A 21,050-nucleotide genomic window follows, 5' to 3' on the forward strand; every position below is an offset into this window, starting at 1 on the left:
CAGACTGTGTGTTTTCTTACTATGTAGTTGAGTACAGTTTTCCTCATCACTGCCATCCTTGCAGTCATCCTCTCCATCACATCTGAAGGCACTAGGAACACACAGACCATTCCTGCATTCCAACAGACCCTGGGATTTACAGGCTACGGAGAGAGGAGTGGGGGGAGAGAGGAGAGATGAGAGAGGAGAGAGGGGAGAGAGGAGAGAGAAGGGAAGAGAGGGGAGAGAGGAGGAGAGAGAGAGGGGAGAGAGGAGAGAGGGGAGAGAGGAGAGAGAAGGGAAGAGAGGGGAGAGAGGAGGAGAGAGAGAGGGGAGAGAGGAGAGAGAGAGAAAAGAGAGAGGAGAGAGGGGAGAGAGAAGGGAAGAGAGGGGAGAGAGAGGGGAGAGGGGAGAGAGAAGAGAGAGAGGGAAGAGAGAGAGGGGAGAGAGGAGAGAGAGAGAAAGGAGAGAGGAGAGAGGGGAGAGAGAGGGGAGAGAGGGGGAGAGAGAGGGGAGAGAGGAGGAGAGAGAGAAAGGAGAGAGGAGAGAGGGGAGAGAGAGGGGAGAGAGGAGGAGAGAGAGAGGGGAGAGAGGAGAGAGAGAGAAAAGAGAGAGGAGAGAGGGGAGAGAGAAGGGAAGAGAGGGGAGAGAGAGGGAAGAGATGGGAGAGAGGGGAGAGAGGAGAGAGAGAGGGGAGAGAGAGGGAAGAGAGGGGAGAGAGGGGAGAGAGGAGAGAGAGAGGGGGGAGAGAGAGAAAGGAGAGAGGGGAGAGAGCGAGAAAGGAGAGAGGGGAGAGTGAGAGAAAGGAGAGAGGGGAGAGAGAGAAAGGAGAGAGGGGAGAGAGGAGAAAAGGGAGAGAGGGGAGAGAGGAGAGAGAGAGAAAGGAGAGAGGAGAGAGGGGGAGAGAGGGGAGAGAAGGGAAGAGAGGGGAGAGAGGAGAGAGGGGAGAGAGAGAATGGAGAGAGGAGAGAGGGGAGAGAGGAGAGAGGAGAGAGAGAGAGAGGGGAGAGAGGGGAGAGAGAGAGAAAAGAGAGAGGAGAGAGGGGAGAGAGAAGGGAAGAGAAAGGAGAGAGGAGAGAGAGAAAGGAGAGGAGAGAGAGAAAGGAGAGAGGGGAGGGAGCGAGAATGTCGAGAGGGGAGAGAGAGAGAAAGGAGAGAGGAGAGAGAGAGAAAGGAGAGGGGAGAGAGGGGAGAGGAGAGAGAGGAGAGAAGGGAGAGAGGGGAGAGAGGGGAGAGAGAGAAAGGAGAGAGGAGAGAGGGGAAGAGAGGAGAGAGAGGGGAGAGAGGGGAGAGAGAGAAAGGAGAGAGGAGAGAGGGGAGAGAGGAGAGAGGAGAGAGAGAGGGGAGAGAGGGGAGAGAGAGGAGAGAGAGAAAGGAGAGAGGAGAGAGGGGAGAGAGAGGGGAGAGAGGAGGAGAGAGAGAGGAGAGAGAGAGAAAAGAGAGAGGAGAGAGGGGAGAGAGAAGGGAAGAGAGGGGAGAGAGAGGGAAGAGAGGGGAGAGAGAGAGAAAGGAGAGAGGGGAGGGAGCGAGAAAGTAGAGAGGGGAGAGGAGAGAGGGGAGAGAGGAGGAGAGAGAGAGGGGAGAGAGGAGAGAGAGAGAAAAGAGAGAGGAGAGAGGGGAGAGAGAAGGGAAGAGAGGGGAGAGAGAGGGAAGAGATGGGAGAGAGGGGAGAGAGGAGAGAGAGAGGGGAGAGAGAGGGAAGAGAGGGGAGAGAGGGGAGAGAGGAGAGAGAGAGGGGGGAGAGAGAGAAAGGAGAGAGGGGAGAGAGCGAGAAAGGAGAGAGGGGAGAGTGAGAGAAAGGAGAGAGGGGAGAGAGAGAAAGGAGAGAGGGGAGAGAGGAGAAAAGGGAGAGAGGGGAGAGAGGAGAGAGAGAGAAAGGAGAGAGGAGAGAGGGGGAGAGAGGGGAGAGAAGGGAAGAGAGGGGAGAGAGGAGAGAGGGGAGAGAGAGAATGGAGAGAGGAGAGAGGGGAGAGAGGAGAGAGGAGAGAGAGAGAGAGGGGAGAGAGGGGAGAGAGAGAGAAAAGAGAGAGGAGAGAGGGGAGAGAGAAGGGAAGAGAAAGGAGAGAGGAGAGAGAGAAAGGAGAGGAGAGAGAGAAAGGAGAGAGGGGAGGGAGCGAGAATGTCGAGAGGGGAGAGAGAGAGAAAGGAGAGAGGAGAGAGAGAGAAAGGAGAGGGGAGAGAGGGGAGAGGAGAGAGAGGAGAGAAGGGAGAGAGGGGAGAGAGGGGAGAGAGAGAAAGGAGAGAGGAGAGAGGGGAAGAGAGGAGAGAGAGGGGAGAGAGGGGAGAGAGAGAAAGGAGAGAGGAGAGAGGGGAGAGAGGAGAGAGGAGAGAGAGAGGGGAGAGAGGGGAGAGAGAGGAGAGAGAGAAAGGAGAGAGGAGAGAGGGGAGAGAGAGGGGAGAGAGGAGGAGAGAGAGAGGAGAGAGAGAGAAAAGAGAGAGGAGAGAGGGGAGAGAGAAGGGAAGAGAGGGGAGAGAGAGGGAAGAGAGGGGAGAGAGAGAGAAAGGAGAGAGGGGAGGGAGCGAGAAAGTAGAGAGGGGAGAGAGGGGAGAGGAGAGAGAGGAGAGAGGGGAGAGAGAGAAAGGAGAGAGGAGAGAGGGGAAGAGAGGAGAGAGAGGGGAGATAGAAAGGAGAGAGGAGAGAGGGGAGAGAGGAGAGAGAGAGGGGAGAGAGAGGAGAGAGAGAGAAAGGAGAGAGGAGAGAGGGGCGAGAGAGGGGAGAGAGAGGGGAGAGAGGAGGAGAGAGAGGAGAGAGAGAAAATAGAGAGGAGAGAGGGGAGAGAGAAGGGAAGAGAGGGGAGAGAGAGGGAAGAGAGGGGAGAGAGAGAGAAAGGAGAGATGGGAGGGAGCGAGAAAGTAGAGAGGGGAGAGAGAGAGAAAGGAGAGAGGGGAGAGAGGGTAGAGGAGAGAAGGGAGAGAGGGGAGAGAGGGGAGAGAGAGAAAGGAGAGAGGAGAGAGGGGAAGAGAGGGGAGAGAAGGAAAGAGAGGGAAGAGAGGAGAGAGAGGGGAGAGAGGGGAGAGAGGAGAGAGAGGGGAGAGAGGAGAGAGAGGGGAGAGAGGAGAGAGAGAGAAAGGAGAGAGGAGAGAGAGAGGGGAGAGAGGGGAGAGAGAGGGGAGAGAGGGGAGAGAGGGGAGAGAGGAGAGAGGGGAGAGAGGGGAGAGAGGGGAGAGAGGAGAGAGAGAGAAAGGAGAGAGAGAGAGAAAGGAGAGAGAGAGGGGAGAGAGAGGGGAGAGAGGAGGAGAGAGAGGGGAGAGAGGAGGAGAGAGGAGAGAGAGGGGAGAGAGAGGAGAGAGAGGGGAGAGAGAGAGGTGAGAGAGAGGAGAGAGAGAGGGGAGAGAGGGGAGAGAGAGGAGAGAGAGGGGGGAGAGAGGGGAGAGAGAGGGGGAGAGAGGGGGGAGAGAGGGGAGATGAGAGGGGAAACGAGAGAGAGAGGAGAGATGTTAGGAAGAGACTGACCTACACTTCATCAGACCCTGTGACTTACAGGAGAGAATGACAATATCATTATAGCATGGAAGTTGTGGCTCAAAGTAGTTCAGTTTTTACAAGGTAATGTAATAAAATTATACAAACTATAGTATATAGCTGTGATAATCTGATGTGACTAACGATAACAACAAAGATAATGTCATTAAAGGAATTAAACGATACTGAAGTTGTTTAATGATATTGTGATAGTTGTGATAATGATGTTGACTTACAGCAGTTTAGTTCGTCGCTCTTGTCCAGACAGTCATGATCTCCATCACACACCCAGTCCCTGGTAACACATCTCCCATCCTCACAGCGGTGTTCCCTGACTGGGTCACACACTGACACAGAGAATAGAGTATTCTGGTCTCTACATGTATCTAAAGGGCTCTACCAGTGTCTACCAGTCCCTATCAATCTCTACCAGTTCAGTCTCTACCAGTCCCTATCAATCTCTACCAGTTCAGTCTCTACCAGTCCCTACCAGTCACTAAGAGGCTCTACCAGTGTCTACCAGTCCCTATCAATCTCTACCAGTTCAGTCTCTACCCGTCCCTACCAGTCACTAAGAGGCTCTACCAGTGTCTACCAGTCCCTACCAGTCTCTATCAATCTCTACCAGTTCAGTCTCTACCAGTCCCTACCAGTCACTAAAGGACTCTGCTAGTCTTTTCAGGACCTCTACAGGACCTCAACCAGTCTCTAATGGGCTCTACTAGTCTCAATTGGAGTACTGAGCTCTACTGGGCTCTACTATTCTTTACTGGGCTCTACTAGTCTCCACAAGACTCTACTGGGCTCTACGGGACTGTACCTGGCTCTACAAGACTCTACTGGGCTCTACGGGACTGCACCGGACTCTACAGGACTCTGCTGGACTGTACCTGGCTCTACTAGTCTCTACAGGACTCCATATGGATCTACAGGACTCTACCGGGCTCTACTGGACTCTACCGGGCTACACATGGCGCTACTGGGCTCCACGGGGTGCTCCCGGGCTCCACCGGACTCTAATAGTCTTTACAGGACTCTACTAGTCTCTGCTGCACTCTACTGGGCTCTACTAGTCTCTACATGACTAGTGTAGACTAGTCTCTAGAGTCCGGTAAAGACTAGTAGAGCCCAGTAGAGACTAGTAGAGCCCAGTAGAATCCTGTAAAAACAGGACTCTACAGGGCTATACAGAGTCTACAGGACTCTACTGGGCTATACAGAGTCTACAGGACTCTGTGGGACTTGGTTGAGAGAAATTGATGATAAAATGATTGTGGGTGCTTTCTTGTTAGACTTCAGTGTGGCTTTTGACATTATTGATCATAGTCTGCTGCTGGAAAAAGTATGTGTTATGGCTTTACACCCCCTGCTATAATGTGGATAAAGAGTTACCTGTCTAACAGAACACAGAGGGTGTTATGGCTTTACACCCCCTGCTATAATGTGGATAAAGAGTTACCTGTCTAACAGAACACAGAGGGTGTTATGGCTTTACACCCCCTGCTATAATGTGGATAAAGAGTTACCTGTCTAACAGAACACAGAGGGTGTTATGGCTTTACATCCCCTGCTATAATGTGGATAAAGAGTTACCTGTCTAACAGAACACAGAGGGTGTTATGGCTTTACACCCCCTGCTATAATGTGGATAAAGAGTTACCTGTCTAACAGAACACAGAGGGTGTTATGGCTTTACAGCCTCTGCTATAATGTGGATAAAGAGTTACCTGTCTAACAGAACACAGAGGGTGTTATGGCTTTACATCCCCTGTTATAATGTGGATAAAGAGTTACCTGTCTAACAGAACACAGAGGGTGTTATGGCTTTACACCCCCTGCTACAATGTGGATAAAGAGTTACCTGTCTAACAGAACACAGAGGGTGTTATGGCTTTACACCCCCTGCTATAATGTGGATAAAGAGTTACCAGTCTTAACAGAACACAGAGGGTGTTATGGCTTTACAGCCTCTGCTATAATGTGGATAAAGAGTTACCTGTCTAACAGAACACAGAGGGTGTTATGGCTTTACATCCCCTGTTATAATGTGGATAAAGAGTTACCTGTCTAACAGAACACAGAGGGTGTTATGGCTTTACACCCCCTGCTACAATGTGGATAAAGAGTTACCTGTCTAACAGAACACAGAGGGTGTTATGGCTTTACACCCCCTGCTACAATGTGGATAAAGAGTTACCTGTCTAACAGAACACAGAGGGTGTTATGGCTTTACACCCCCTGTTATAATGTGGATAAAGAGTTACCTGTCTAACAGAACACAGAGGGTGTTCTTCAATGGAAGCCTCTCAAACACATTCCAGGTAAAATCATGAATTCCCCAGGGTAGCTGTTTAGGCCCCTTGCTTTCATTTTTTTTTACTAACGACATGCCACCTGCCGATCCTCCGCCCCGCCGGCCCTTCACCCCTCTGGCCCTCCACCCCTCCGGCCCTTCCCCCCTCCGGCCCTTCCCCCCTCCGGCCCTTCCCCCCTCCGGCCCTCCGCCCCGCCGGCCCTTCCCCCCTCCGGCCCACCGCCCCTCCAGCCCTCCGCCCCTCCAGCCCTCCACCCAGCCGGCCCTCCCCCCCTCCGGCCCTCCGCCCCGCCGGCCCTCCCCCCCTCCGGTCCTCCGCCCCTCTACTCTACTGGTTTATATAGTGTGTGAGTTATTTAATGTGCATTCATGTGTGTTTGTCCCTTAGTGTGTATTCTGTGTATGTGTGTGTACTGTGTGTGTGTGTGTATTGTGTGTGTGTATGTGTGAATTCTGTGTGTGTGTGTGTACTCTGTGTGTGTATGTGTGAATTCTGTGTGTGTGTGTGTATTCTGTGTGTGTATGTGTGTATTCTGTGTGTGTGTATTCTGTGTGTGTGTGTGTATTCTGTGTGTCTGTGTATATTCTGTGTGTGTATATTATGTGTGTCTGTGTTCTCACCACAGCTGTGTTCGTCGCTGAGATCTCCACAGTCATCGTATCCATCACACACCATAGAAGGGGACACACAGCGTCCCGTCCCGCACCTAAACTCCTCTTCTCCACACACTGGGAGGAGGTTGGGGGGGGTGGGGGGGGGGGGGGGGGGGGGAGACCACGTTATGTTGGATTGACCAGTGATTGATTCAGCTGTTTCTCTCCCTTTTCCTGTGAAGCATCCAGAAATTATATGGGGGGAGGGAGTGTTGTTGAATGATGCCCGGGGGGGAGTGTTGTTGAATGATGCCCTGGGGGGGGGGGGGGGAGTGTTGTTGAATGATTCCCTGGGGGGGGGGGGGGGGGGGGGGATTGTTGAATGATGCCCGGGGGCAGGGAGTGTTGTTTGAAGTAACGTCTTTGCTGTTGTAATATCTCAAACGGATGTGGAAGTTTCATCGCTACGGATTCCAACTTTAAGGACAATAAAGCCTCTACAAACATGAGAACATTCTCTCTCCTCCCTTCCTGTCCTCTCGTCGTCCACAACATTCCAAGGATCCCTCCCTACACCCTCTCCAGTCATCCACAACATTCCAAGGATCCCTCCCTACACCCTCATTAGGTGGCTTTGACGACCAGTTGCCACACACACAAAACACACACACAGAAAAACACACACACACACACACACACCAAACATGTACACATCAGACACACACACACACACAGAACACACAAATGAGCATGAACGTGCACACCAAACATTTACAAGTAACATATGAAGTGGATATATATAATGTATAGGTTATTGTCAGTGGTGGCTGGTGGCTTTAAAACGGAAGATGGGCTAGAGAGGTTGCGGTGACCATATTACCGCCGCAGCGGCAGGAATGACTGCAGTAAAATCCCATATGACCGTTGAATCATGGGAGTCTCCTCTTACGTACTCTGGACATGTTAGTACTACCCAACTCGCTAAAGACCTTCAGGTCCTAATGGCCTGGTACTCAGGGGCTCTATTGTCCCTCCATCAGGTCCTAATGGCCTGGTACTCAGGGGCTCTATTGTCCCTCCATCAGGTCCTAATGGCCTGGTACTCTGGGGCTCTATTGTCCCTCCATCAGGTCCTAATGGCCTGGTACTCAGGGGCTCTATTGTCCCTCCATCAGGTCCTAATGGCCTGGTACTCAGGGGCTCTATTGTCCCTCCATCAGGTCCTCATGGCCTGGTACTCAGGGGCTCTCTTGTCCCTCCATCAGGTCCTAATGGCCTGGTACTCAGGGGCTCTATTGTCCCTCCATCAGGTCCTCATGGCCTGGTACTCAGAGGCTCTATTGTCCCTCCATCAGGTCCTAATGGCCTGGTACTCAGGGGCTCTATTGTCCCTCCATCAGGTCCTAATGGCCTGGTACTCAGGGGCTCTATTGTCCCTCCATCAGGTCCTCATGGCCTGGTACTCAGGGGCTCTATTGTCCCTCCATCAGGTCCTAATGGCCTGGTACTCAGGGCTCTCTTGTCCCTCCATCAGGTCCTAATGGCCTGGTACTCAGGGGCTCTATTGTCCCTCCATCAGGTCCTAATGGCCTGGTACTCAGGGGCTCTATTGTCCCTCCATCAGGTCCTAATGACCTGGTACTCAGGGCTCTCTTGTCCCTCCATCAGGTCCTAATGGGCTGGTACCCAGGGCTCTATTGTCACTCTCTTCACATTGACCAATTTGAAGAAAGAAGTTCCACAACAGGCTGAAAATGAGTGGATATATATATATATATATACTGTATATACCGTGCATTTGGAAAGTATTCAGAACCCTCATCAATCTACACACAGTACCCCATAATGACATCACAACACCCCATAATGACATCACAACACCCCATAATGACATCACAATATCCCATAATGACAAAGCGAAAGGCACACACCTCTCTATATGTCCCACAGTTGACCAGTGGATGTCAGAGCAAAAACCAAGCCATGAGGTCAAAGGAATTGTCTGTAGAGCTCCGAGACAGGATTCTGTCGAGGCAAAGCTATGGAGAAGGGTACAAACATTTCTGCAGAATTGAAGGTCCCCAAGAACACAGGGGCCTCCATCATTCTTAAATGGAAGAAGTCTGGAACCACCAAGACTCTTCCTAGAGCTGGCCGCCCGGTCAAACTGAGCAATCGCGGGAGAAGGGCCTTGGTCAGGGAGGTGACCAAAAACCCAAATGTCACTCTGACAGAGCTCCAGAGTTCCTCTGTGGAGATGAGAGAATCTTCCAGAAGGACAACTATCACTGCAGCACTCCGCCAATCAGGCCTTTGTGGTAGAGTGGCCAGACAGAAGCCACTCCTCAGTGCACGACAGCCCGCTTGGAGTTTGCCAAAAGGCACCTACAGTGGTTCTTCCTGCAAAAGTTGCTTCATACTGCAGCAGAATTCCATGGCACGTTATTTCATTGTCAGCCATTGTTGCCAATAAATTCAGGGAAAACAACAACATTTTGATCTGATTACGCACTTAAAATCACTGTCTCTATTCAATTATTGTTTGTATTATTTTTTGTCTATTTCTCTGTGCGTTGATTGGCGGGGAAAAACAGGTCTAGGTAGGCTACACTGCTTTTATAACGTCAACAGACGTTCACAACAATTTGCTTGATGGATGAAATGTCGCTCCCCAAAAGTATCAAGGAGGTTGGATAATGAAAATCTAAGTTTCAGAGAAGAATGTACAGAGAGATATGCGCTCATCTCTCTATCTTTTCCCAATGCCAAGCCAGTGTGTCATGTTCGCAATGAAAATATCGCAAATTGCAAATAATTCTCAGACTATTTATGAATCTAAGCATAGAACAACTTTCAGTGGCCCGTACCGGTACAGAGTCAATGTGCTGGGACACCGGAGAGTTGAGGTAATATGTACATGTAGGTAGAGTTATTAAAGTGACTATGCATAGATGACAACAGAGGGTAGCAGTGGTGTGGAGAGGGGAGGGGGGGGCAATGCAAATAGTCTGGGTAGCAATTCGACTAGATGTTCAGGAGTTTTATGGCTTGGGGGTAGAAGCTGTTTAGAAGCCTCTTGGACCTAGACTTGGTGCACCTCTTGCCGTGCGGTAGCAGAGAGAACAGTCTATGACTAAGGTGGCTGGAGTCTTTGACAATTTTTGGGGCCTTCCTCTGACACCGCCTGGTATAGAGGTCCTGGATGGCAGGAAGCTTGGCCCCAGTGATGTACTGGGCCGTACGCACTACCCTCTACCCTCTGTAGTGACTTGGAGGCCAAGCAGAATGATCGGTCGGGAGGCCAAGCAGTTGCCATACCAGGCGGTGATGCAACCGGTCAGCTGTAGCTGTAGAACCTTTTGAGGATCAGGGGACCCATGCCAAATCTTTTCAGTCTCCTGAGGGGGAATAGGTTTTGTCGTGCCCTCTTCACAACTGTCTTGTTGTGCTTGGACCATGTTAGTTTGTTGGTGATGTGGGCACCAAGGAACCTGAAGCTCTCAACCTGCTCCACTACAGCCCCGTCGATGAGAATGGGGGCGTGCTCAGTCCTCTTTTTCCTGTAGTCCACGATCATCTCCTTAGTCTTGGTTACGTTGAGGGAGAGGTTGTTGTCCTGGCACCACACGGCCAGGTCTCTGACCTCCTCCCTATAGGCTGTCTCGTCGATGTCGGTGATCAGGCCTACCAGTGTTGTGTTTAGAGTAATTACTTGTATAGGTCTCCTGATTTAAACCTGATCGAACTTGTTTGGTATCAACTGAAAACATTAATCCGTAACTCTGCCAAGATGAACTGGTCCAGATGTTTTGGCTTGAGATTACAATACAACAATGCAACAAATACATTGATAATCTCAGCAAGGTTTTAGTCGTGGTCGTGGAGCTGGGGAAGTGCAACTAAAATGTAGTTTAAATAAACATTTGCAATAAATTTGTGTCTCATTATTTTATTAAATGAAAGGATAAAGATGCTGACGGCCCACCCAGATGACGATGGGCCAATTGTGCGCCGTCCTATGGGACCAATCATAGCCGGTTGTGATACAGCCTGAATTTGAACCAGGGTGTCTGTAGTGAATGGGACTTCCAATCATGGCTGGATGTGCTAAAGCCTGGATTCGAACCAGGGACTGTAGTGATACCTTCCTCTTGCACTGATATGCAGTGCCTTAGACCGCTGTGCCACTCGGGAGCCATGACCAATATTACCAATATATATTTATTTTTTCTCAGAACATTAACCATGTTTGTTCTCTTGTTTTGTGCTGTTGTGTAGTTTTGACCCAAAGATTAGTCTGACAAACACATAAATGTGGGTCCCGCAACCCCAGGCATGGATCAAAGCTGAAGATGTTGATAAAGAACTGTTAGGGACAAATGGGGGGATTTTCACACGGACAGCAGCGGGGCTATGAAGAGTTCCGTGTCAATTCATAAACCATGTGCCATGGAATCTCTTCCCAACTATTTAGCAATCTGTATGGCTCTCTGACATTTTGCGGTTGCATGAGGTCTCGAGTTAGAAATGTAACACTTTAGAGTACTTAAGCATCAAATACATTGCAAATGGGGAGTTTTTCACACCTACAGTAGCCGGACTATGAAGAGTCTATTGTTCTGCTAATAGGACACATTGTTGGCCTGATGGGCTACACCTGCTACAGTACTACCTACACCTTCTACAGTACTACCTACACCTGCTACAGTACTACCTACACCTGCTACAGTACTACCTACACCTTCTACAGTACTACCTGCTACAGTACTACCTACACCTGCTACAGTACTACCTACACCTGCTACAGTACTACCTACACCTGCTACAGTACTACACCTGCTACAGAACTACACCTGCTACAGTACTACCTACATCTTCTACAGTACTACACCTGCTACAGAAATACACCTTCTACAGTACTACCTACACCTTCTACAGTACTACACCTTCTACAGTACTACACCTGCTACAGTACTACCTACATCTTCTACAGTACTACCTGCTACAGTACTACACCTGCTACAGTACTACCTACACCTTCTATAGTACTACAGTACTACACCTTCTACAGTACTACACCTGCTACAGTACTACACCTTCTACAGTACTACACCTGCTACAGTACTACACCTTCTACAGTACTACACCTGCTACAGTACTACAGTACTACACCTGCTACAGTACTACGGTACTACACCTGATACAGTACTACAGTACTACACCTGCTACAGTACTACAGTACTACACCTGCTACACCTGCTACAGTACTACACCTGCTACAGTACTACACCTGCTACAATACTACACTTTCTACAGTACTACACCTTCTACAGTACTACACCGGCTACAGTACTACATTACTACACCTGCGACAGTACTACAGTACTACACCTGCTACAGTACTACACCTGCTACAGTACTACAGTACTACACCTGCTACAGTACTACACCTGCTACAGTACTACACCTGCTACAGTACTACACCTGCTACAGTACTACAGTACTACACCTTCTACAGTACTACACCTGCTACAGTACTACCTACACCTTCTACAGTACTACACCTGCTACAGTACTACACCTGCTACAGTACTACACCTGCTACAGTACTACAACTTCTACAGTACTACACCTGCTACAGTACTACACCTTCTACAGTACTACACCTTCTACAGTACTACCTACACCTTCTACAGTACTACACCTGCTACAGTACTACACCTTCTACAGTACTACACCTGCTACAGTACTACACCTGCTACAGTACTACACCTTCTACAGTACTACACCTGCTACAGTACTACACCTGCTACAGTACTACACCTGCTACAGTACTACCTACACCTTCTACAGTACTACACCTGCTACAGTACTACACCTTCTACAGTACTACACCTGCTACAGTACTACACCTGCTACAGTACTACACCTGCTACAGTACTACACCTTCTACAGTACTACACCTGCTACAGTACTACAGTACTACACCTGCTACAGTACTACGGTACTACACCTGATACAGTACTACAGTACTACACCTGCTACAGTACTACAGTACTACACCTGCTACAGTACTACAGTACTACACCTGCTACACCTGCTACAGTACTACACCTGCTACAGTACTACACCTGCTACAATACTACACTTTCTACAGTACTACACCTGCTACAGTACTACACCTTCTACAGTACTACACCGGCTACAGTACTACACCTGCTACAGTACTACAGTACTACACCTGCTACAGTACTACACCTGCTACAGTACTACAGTACTACACCTGCTACAGTACTACAGTACTACACCTGCTACAGTACAACACCTTCTACAGTACTACACCTGCTACAGTACTACAGTACTACACCTGCGACAGTACTACAGTACTACACCTGCTACAGTACTACACCTGCTACAGTACACTTGTGAAAACCTCATGAATGAAATGAAACACTTAACCAAACTACAAAAACAACAAACCGAACGTGAAGCTATATAACACTAGTGCAGACACAGGCAACTACACATAGACATAGATAATAACCCACCAAATACCCAACGAAGATGGCTGCCTAAATATGGTTCCCAATCAGAGACAACGATACACACCTGCCTCTAATTGAGAACCAATCTAGGCAACCATAGACATATATAAACACCTAGATGGTCAACAACCCCAAAAACCTACAAAACCCCTAGACAGTACCAAAACACATACATCACCCTCGTCACACCCTGACCTAACCAAAACAATAAAGAAAACAAAGAATACTCAGGTCAGGGCGTGACACCGGACTTGAAACCGATCGGAAATCTCTGGTGAGACCTGAAAATAGCTGTGCAGCAACGCTCCCCATCCAACCTGACAGAGCTTGAGAGGATCTGCAGAGAAGAATGGGAGAAACTCCCCAAATAGAGGTGTGCCAAGGTTGTAGCATCATACCGAAGAAGACTCGAGGCTGTAATCGCTGCCAAAGGTGCTTCAACAAAGTACTGTGTAAAGGGTCTGAATACTTATGTAAATGTGATATTTCCGTTTTTTTTATTTTTATACATTTGCAAAAATGTTGTGTATAACCCATGGTTTCCATGACGACATTCTATTCATTCTACACAGCAATTAGTAAGAGAACAGAGATGCTGAGATTAGTTGTAGTGTGGAGCAGGGTCCCTGGAGTAAAGTTCCCACTAGGTACAGATCTAGGATCAACTTCTCCTCCCACTGACCTGAAACAACAGTGTGGAGGGGATGCTAAACTGGCTAAACTGGCTAAACTGACGGTCGGTCGGTCGTTCGGAGGGAAGGACGGAGAGAGAGAGAGACACACACACAAACACAGAGAGAGAGAGACACACACACACATAAACAGAGAGAGAGAGACACACACACACACATAAACAGAGAGAGAGAGACACACACACACACATAAACAGAGAGAGAGAGACACACACACATAAACAGAGAGAGAGAGACACACACACATAAACAGAGAGAGAGAGAGAGAGAGAGAGAGAGACAGACAGACAGACAGACAGACAGACAGACAGACAGACAGACAGACAGACAGACAGACAGACAGACAGACAGACAGACAGACAGACACAGACAGAGACACAGACAGAGACACAGACACAGACACAGAGAGAGAGACACAACCATCTTTTACAACCATCTAAAAACAAGTGACTCCAAATCATTCCATCACACAGTTCTACAAAGTCAAGAGATGAAACAAGAGAAGAGTCCCCTGAGCCAGCTGGTTCTGAGGCTCAGTTCACCAACCCAAACCAACCCCATAGAGCCTCAGGACAGGACTCAGCCAGCTGGTTCTGAGGCTCAGTTCACCAACCCAAACCAACCCCATAGAGCCTCAGGACAGGACTCAGCCAGCTGGTTCTGAGGCTCAGTTCACCAACCCAAACCAACCCCATAGAGCCTCAGGACAGGACTCAGCCAGCTGGTTCTGAGGCTCAGTTCACCAACCCAAACCAACCCCATAGAGCCTCAGGACAGGACTCAGCCAGCTGGTTCTGAGGCTCAGTTCACCAACCCAAACCAACCCCATAGAGCCTCAGGACAGGACTCAGCCAGCTGGTTCTGAGGCTCAGTTCACCAACCCAAACCAACCCCATAGAGCCTCAGGACAGGACTCAGCCAGCTGGTTCTGAGGCTCAGTTCACCAACCCAAACCAACCCCATAGAGCCTCAGGACAGGACTCAGAACATCTGACCCAACCAAATCATCACAAAACAAAAATAAAAATATATCACCTACTGGAAAGACACCACAACAAATCAAAGTAAACTTCAATGCTATTCGTCTCTAAACAGACAGTACATGGTGGGAGACTATCTGACCACTGTGACTGATAGAAAACTGAGGAAAACATTGACTAGGTACAGACTCAGTGAGCACAGTCTGGCTATGGAGACCGGTCGTCACAGACAAACCTGGCTGTCCAGAGAGGACAGGCTAGCTATAGAGACCGGTCGTCACAGACCAACCTGGCTGCCCAGAGAGGACAGTCTGGCTATAGAGACCGGTCGTCACAGACAAACCTGGCTGCCCAGAGAGGACAGGCTAGCTATAGAGACCGGTCGTCACAGACCAACCTGGCTGCCCAGAGAGGACAGTCTGGCTATAGAGACCGGTCGTCACAGACAAACCTGGCTGCCCAGAGAGGACAGTCTGGCTATAGAGACCGGTCGTCACAGACAAACCTGGCTGCCCAGAGAGGACAGTCTGGCTATAGAGACCGGTCGTCACAGACAAACCTGGCTGCCCAGAGAGGACAGTCTGGCTATAGAGACCGGTCGTCACAGACAAACCTGGCTGCCCAGAGAGGACAGTCTGGCTATAGAGACCGGTCGTCACAGACAAACCTGGCTGCCCAGAGAGGACAGTCTGGCTATAGAGACCGGTCGACACAGGACAAACCTGGCTGCCCAGAGAGGACAGTCTGGCTATAGAGACCGGTCATCACAGACAAACCTGGCTGCCCAGAGAGGACAGACTAGCTATAGAGACCGATCGTCACAGACCAACCTGGCTGCCCAGAGAGGACAGTCTGGCTATAGAGACCGGTCGTCACAGACAAACCTGGCTGCCCAGAGAGGACAGTCTGGCTATAGAGACCGGTCGACACAGGACAAACCTGGCTGCCCTGAGAGGACAGTCTGGCTATAGAGACCGGTCGTCACAGGACAAACCTGGCTGCCCAGAGAGGACAGTCTGGCTATAGAGACCGGTCATCACAGACAAACCTGGCTGCCCAGAGAGGACAGACTGGCTATAGAGACCGGTCATCACAGACAACCCTGGCTGCCCAGAGAGGACAGTCTGGCTATAGAGACCGGTCGTCACAGACAAACCTGGCTGCCCAGAGAGGACAGTCTGGCTATAGAGACCGGTCGTCACAGACAAACCTGGCTGCCCAGAGAGGACAGTCTGGCTATAGAGACCGGTCGTCACAGACAAACCTGGCTGCCCAGAGAGGACAGTCTGTGCTCACTCTGCTCCAGGGGAGAGGTAGAGACAGAGCTGCATTTCCTATTACACTGTGACAAAAGAGAGAGAGAGAGAGAGAGAGAGAGAGAGAGAGAGAGAGAGAGAGAGAGAAAGAGAGCGACACAGAGAGAGACACAGAGAGAGAGAGCACGAGAGAGAGAGAGAAACAGAGAGAGAAACAGAGAGAGAAACAGAGAGAGAAACAGAGAGAGCACGAGAGAGAGAGACACAGAGAGAGTGAGAGAGAGAGAGAGAGAAACAGAGAGAGAGAAACAGAGAGAGAAACAGAGAGAGAAACAGAGAGAGAGAAACAGAGAGAGAAACAGAGAGAGAGAAAGAGAGAGAAACAGAGAGAGAGAAACAGAGAGAGAAACAGAGAGAGAGAAACAGAGAAAGAGAAACAGAGAAAGAGAAACAGAGACACATAGAGAGAGACAGCAGGGTGTGTGTATTCTGTGTTTGTGTTTCAGACCCTCATGTTTGACTTCTCACACATTCATCAAGGATGGTATTTACTGTGTGTGTGTGTGTGTGTGTGTGTGCGAGTAATGTGTGTTTGTGGCAAGTAATGTGTGTGTGTGTGTGTGTGTGTGTGTGTGTGTGTGTGTGTGTGTGTGTGTGTGTTTGTATGCAGCATGTGTGCGGCTGGCAGGGTAACAGAGACAGTGTCGGAACGTGGACCGGCATTTGACATTTAAGGCCCTGAAAACAAGAAAACACTCTCCCTGAATGTGGACCAATCAACAACCTCAGAGCAGTAGCCACGACAACAGGACACCTACTAACTATCTATCTTTCTATCTATCTAAACGCTAGTAAAACCAAATGCATGCTTTTCAACCGTTCGCTGCCTGCACCCGCACGCCCGACTAGCATCACCACCCTGGATGGTTCCGACCTAGAATATGTGGACATCTATCAGTACCTAGGTGTCTGGCTAGACTGTAAACTCTCCTTCCAGACTCATATCAAACATCTCCAATCTAAAATCAAATCTAGAATCGGCTTTCTATTCCGCAACAAAGCCTCCTTCACTCACGCCGCCAAACATACCCTAGTAAAACTGACTATCCTACCGATCCTCGACTTCGGCGATGTCATCTACAAAATAGCTTCCAACACTCTATTCAGCAAACTGGATGCAGTTTATCACAGTGCCATCCGTTTTGTTACTAAATCACCTTATACCACCCACCACTGCGACCTGTATGCTCTAGTCGGCTGGCCCTCGCTACATATTCGTCGCCAGACCCACTGGCTCCAGGTCATCTACAAGTCCATGCTAGGTAAAGCTCCGCCTTATCTCAGTTCACTGGTCACGATGGCAACACCCACCCGTAGCACGCGCTCCAGCAGGTGTTTCTCACTGATCATCCCTAAAGCCAACACCTCAGTTGGCCACCTTTCGTTCCAGTTCTCTGCTGCCTGTGACTGGAACAAATTGCAAAAATCGCTGAAGTTAGAGACTTTTATCTCCCTCACCAACTTCAAACATCTGCTATCTGAGCAGCTAACCGATCGCTGCAGCTGTACATAGTCTATTGGTAAATAGCCCACCCAATTTTACCTATCTCATCCCCATACTGTTTATATTAATTTACTTTTCTGCTCGTTTGCACACCAATATCTCTACCTGTACATGACCATCTGATCATTTATCACTCCAGTGTTAATCTGCAAAATTGTAATTATTCACCTACCTCCTCATGCCTTTTGCACACAATGGTATATATAATTTTTTTCTACTGTGTTACTGACTGTTAATTGTTTACTCCATGTGTAACTCGGTGTTGTCTGTTCACACTGCTATGCTTCATCTTGGCCAGGTCACAGTTGCAAATGAGAACTTGTTCTCAACTAGCCTACCTGGTTAAATAAAAAATAAAAAATCTATCTATCTACCTACCAACAACAGGAGAGACCAGGGTGTGTTCTACTATCTACCAACAACAGGAGAGACCAGGGTGTGTTCTACTATCTAACAACAACAGGAGAGACCAGGGTGTGTTCTACTATCTACCAACAACAGGAGAGACCAGGGTGTGTTCTACTATCTACCAACAACAGGAGAGACCAGGGTGTGTTATACTATCTACCAACAACAGGAGAGACCAGGGTGTGATCTACTATCTACCAACAACAGGAGAGACCAGGGTGTGTTCTACTATCTACCAACAACAGGAGAGACCAGGGTGTGTTATACTATCTACAGGAGAGACCAGGGTGTGTTCTACTATCTACAGGAGAGACCAGGGTGTGTTCTACTATCTACAGGAGTGACCAGGGTGTGTTCTACTATCTACAGGAGTGACCAGGGTGTGTTCTACTATCTACCAACAACAGGAGAGACCAGGGTGTGATCTACTATCTACCAACAACAGGAGAGACCAGGGTGTGTTCTACTATCTACCAACAACAGGAGAGACCAGGGTGTGTTATACTATCTACAGGAGAGACCAGGGTGTGTTCTACTATCTACAGGAGAGACCAGGGTGTGTTCTACTATCTACAGGAGTGACCAGGGTGTGTTCTACTATCTACAGGAGAGACCAGGGTGTGTTCTACTATCTACCAACAACAGGAGAGACCAGGGTGTGTTCTACTATCTACCAACAACAGGAGAGACCAGGGTGTGTTCTACTATCTACCAACAACAGGAGAGACCAGGGTGTGTTATACTATCTACCAACAACAGGAGAGACCAGGGTGTGTTCCACTGTCTACCAACAACAGGAGAGACCAGGGTGTGTTCTACTATCTACAGGAGAGACCAGGGTGTGTTCTACTATCTACAGGAGAGACCAGGGTGTGTTCTACTATCTACAGGAGAGACCAGGGTGTGTTCTACTATCTACAGGAGAGACCAGGGTGTGTTCTACTATCTACAGGAGAGACCAGGGTGTGTTCTACTATCTACTGGAGAGACCAGGGTGTGTTCTACTATCTACAGGAGAGACCAGGATGTGTTCTACTATCTACAGGAGAGACCAGGGTGTGTTCTACTATCTACAGGAGAGACCAGGGTGTGATCTACTATCTACAGGAGAGACCAGGGTGTGTTCTACTATCTACAGGAGAGACCAGGGTGTGTTCTACTATCTACAGGAGAGACCAGGGTGTGTTCTACTATCTACAGGAGAGACCAGGGTGTGTTATACTATCTACAGGAGACCAGGGTGTGATCTACTATCTACAGGAGAGACCAGGGTGTGTTCTACTATCTACAGGAGAGACCAGGGTGTGTTATACTATCTACAGGAGACCAGGGTGTGATCTACTATCTACAGGAGAGACCAGGGTGTGTTCTACTATCTACAGGAGTGACCAGGGTGTGTTCTACTATCTACAGGAGAGACCAGGGTGTGTTCTACTATCTACCAACAACAGGAGAGACCAGGGTGTGTTCTACTATCTACCAACAACAGGAGAGACCAGGGTGTGTTCTACTATCTACCAACAACAGGAGAGACCAGGGTGTGTTATACTATCTACCAACAACAGGAGAGACCAGGGTGTGTTCCACTGTCTACCAACAACAGGAGAGACCAGGGTGTGTTCTACTATCTACAGGAGAGACCAGGGTGTGTTCTACTATCTACAGGAGAGACCAGGGTGTGTTCTACTATCTACAGGAGAGACCAGGGAGTGTTCTACTATCTACAGGAGAGACCAGGGTGTGTTCTACTATCTACAGGAGAGACCAGGGTGTGTTCTACTATCTACTGGAGAGACCAGGGTGTGTTCTACTATCTACAGGAGAGACCAGGGTGTGTTCTACTATCTACAGGAGAGACCAGGGTGTGTTCTACTATCTACAGGAGAGACCAGGGTGTGATCTACTATCTACAGGAGAGACCAGGGTGTGTTCTACTATCTACAGGAGAGACCAGGGTGTGTTCTACTATCTACAGGAGAGACCAGGGTGTGTTCTACTATCTACAGGAGAGACCAGGGTGTGTTATACTATCTACAGGAGACCAGGGTGTGATCTACTATCTACAGGAGAGACCAGGGTGTGTTCTACTATCTACAGGAGAGACCAGGGTGTGTTATACTATCTACAGGAGACCAGGGTGTGATCTACTATCTACAGGAGAGACCAGGGTGTGTTCTACTATCTACAGGAGAGACCAGGGTGTGTTCTAGTATCTACAGGAGAGACCAGGGTGTGTTCTACTATCTACAGGAGAGACCATGGTGTGTTCTACTATCTACAGGAGAGACCAGGGTGTGTTCTACTATCTACCAACAACAGGAGAGACCAGGGTGTGTTCTACTATCTACAGGAGAGACCAGGGTGTGTGCGTCTGTCCATCGGTGCTTGTATACTTACCGCACTCTGCCTCATCACTCCAGTCATCACAGTCGTTATATCCGTTACAAACAAGTTTCCTGGGGATACATAGTCCAGTCACACATAGGAAGTGGTCGTGTCCTCCACAGACAGCTGCAGAACAGACCAACAAAACAACAGTTAGCACTAAATACACACACAGGAAGTTGTATATATAGTGTGTATATAATGTGTATATATAGTGTGTATATAAAGTCTAGTTAGTGTGTATAGATAGTCTAGTGAGTGTGTATATAGTGTGTATATGTAGTCTATTGAGTGTGAATATAGTGTGTATATAGTGTATATCCAGTGTATATATAGTTTGTATATAGTGTGTATATATAGTGTGTATATAGTCTAATGAGTGTGTATAAAGGGTGCAGAGTGTGTGTATATAGTGTGCATATAGTGATATAGTGTGTATATAGTGTGTATATAGTGTGTATATAGTGGGTATATAGTGTGTATATAGTGGGTATATAGTGATTTGTGTGTATATAGTGGGTATATAGTGATATAGTGTGTATACAGTGTGTATATAGTGATATAGTGTGTATACAGTGTGTATACAGTAGGTATATAGTGATATAGTGTGTATATAGTGTGTATATAGTGATATAGTGTGTATATTGTGGGTATATAGTGACATAGTGTGTATACAGTGGGGATATAGTGATATAGTGTGTATATAGTGGGTATATAGTGGGTATATAGTGATATAGTGTGTATATAGTGGGTATATAGAGTATATAGTGTGTATATAGTGTGTATATAGTGTATATATAGTGGGTATATAGTGATATAGTGTGTATATAGTGTGTATATAGTGTGTATATATTGGGTATATAGTGATAT

The 21,050-nt window shown here is 48.5% G+C and overlaps 1 protein-coding gene across 1 annotated transcript in view; it reads right to left on the reverse strand.

The window, feature by feature from the left end:
- corin (corin, serine peptidase) overlaps nt 1-21,050 on the reverse strand; it is a 143,910-nt gene that overhangs the window by 64,291 nt on the left and 58,569 nt on the right. The window contains exons 6-9 of the mRNA XM_036958423.1: nt 20,193-20,306; nt 6,378-6,485; nt 3,679-3,789; nt 21-143 (exon numbers count right to left, since the gene is read on the reverse strand). Of these exons, the coding sequence (XP_036814318.1) occupies nt 21-143; nt 3,679-3,789; nt 6,378-6,485; nt 20,193-20,306 (456 nt within the window). The remainder of the gene's footprint in view (nt 1-20; nt 144-3,678; nt 3,790-6,377; nt 6,486-20,192; nt 20,307-21,050) is intronic.

This window comes from Oncorhynchus mykiss, chromosome 21 (assembly GCF_013265735.2).
Source record: "Oncorhynchus mykiss isolate Arlee chromosome 21, USDA_OmykA_1.1, whole genome shotgun sequence".
NCBI classification, from domain to species: Eukaryota; Metazoa; Chordata; class Actinopteri; order Salmoniformes; family Salmonidae; genus Oncorhynchus; species Oncorhynchus mykiss.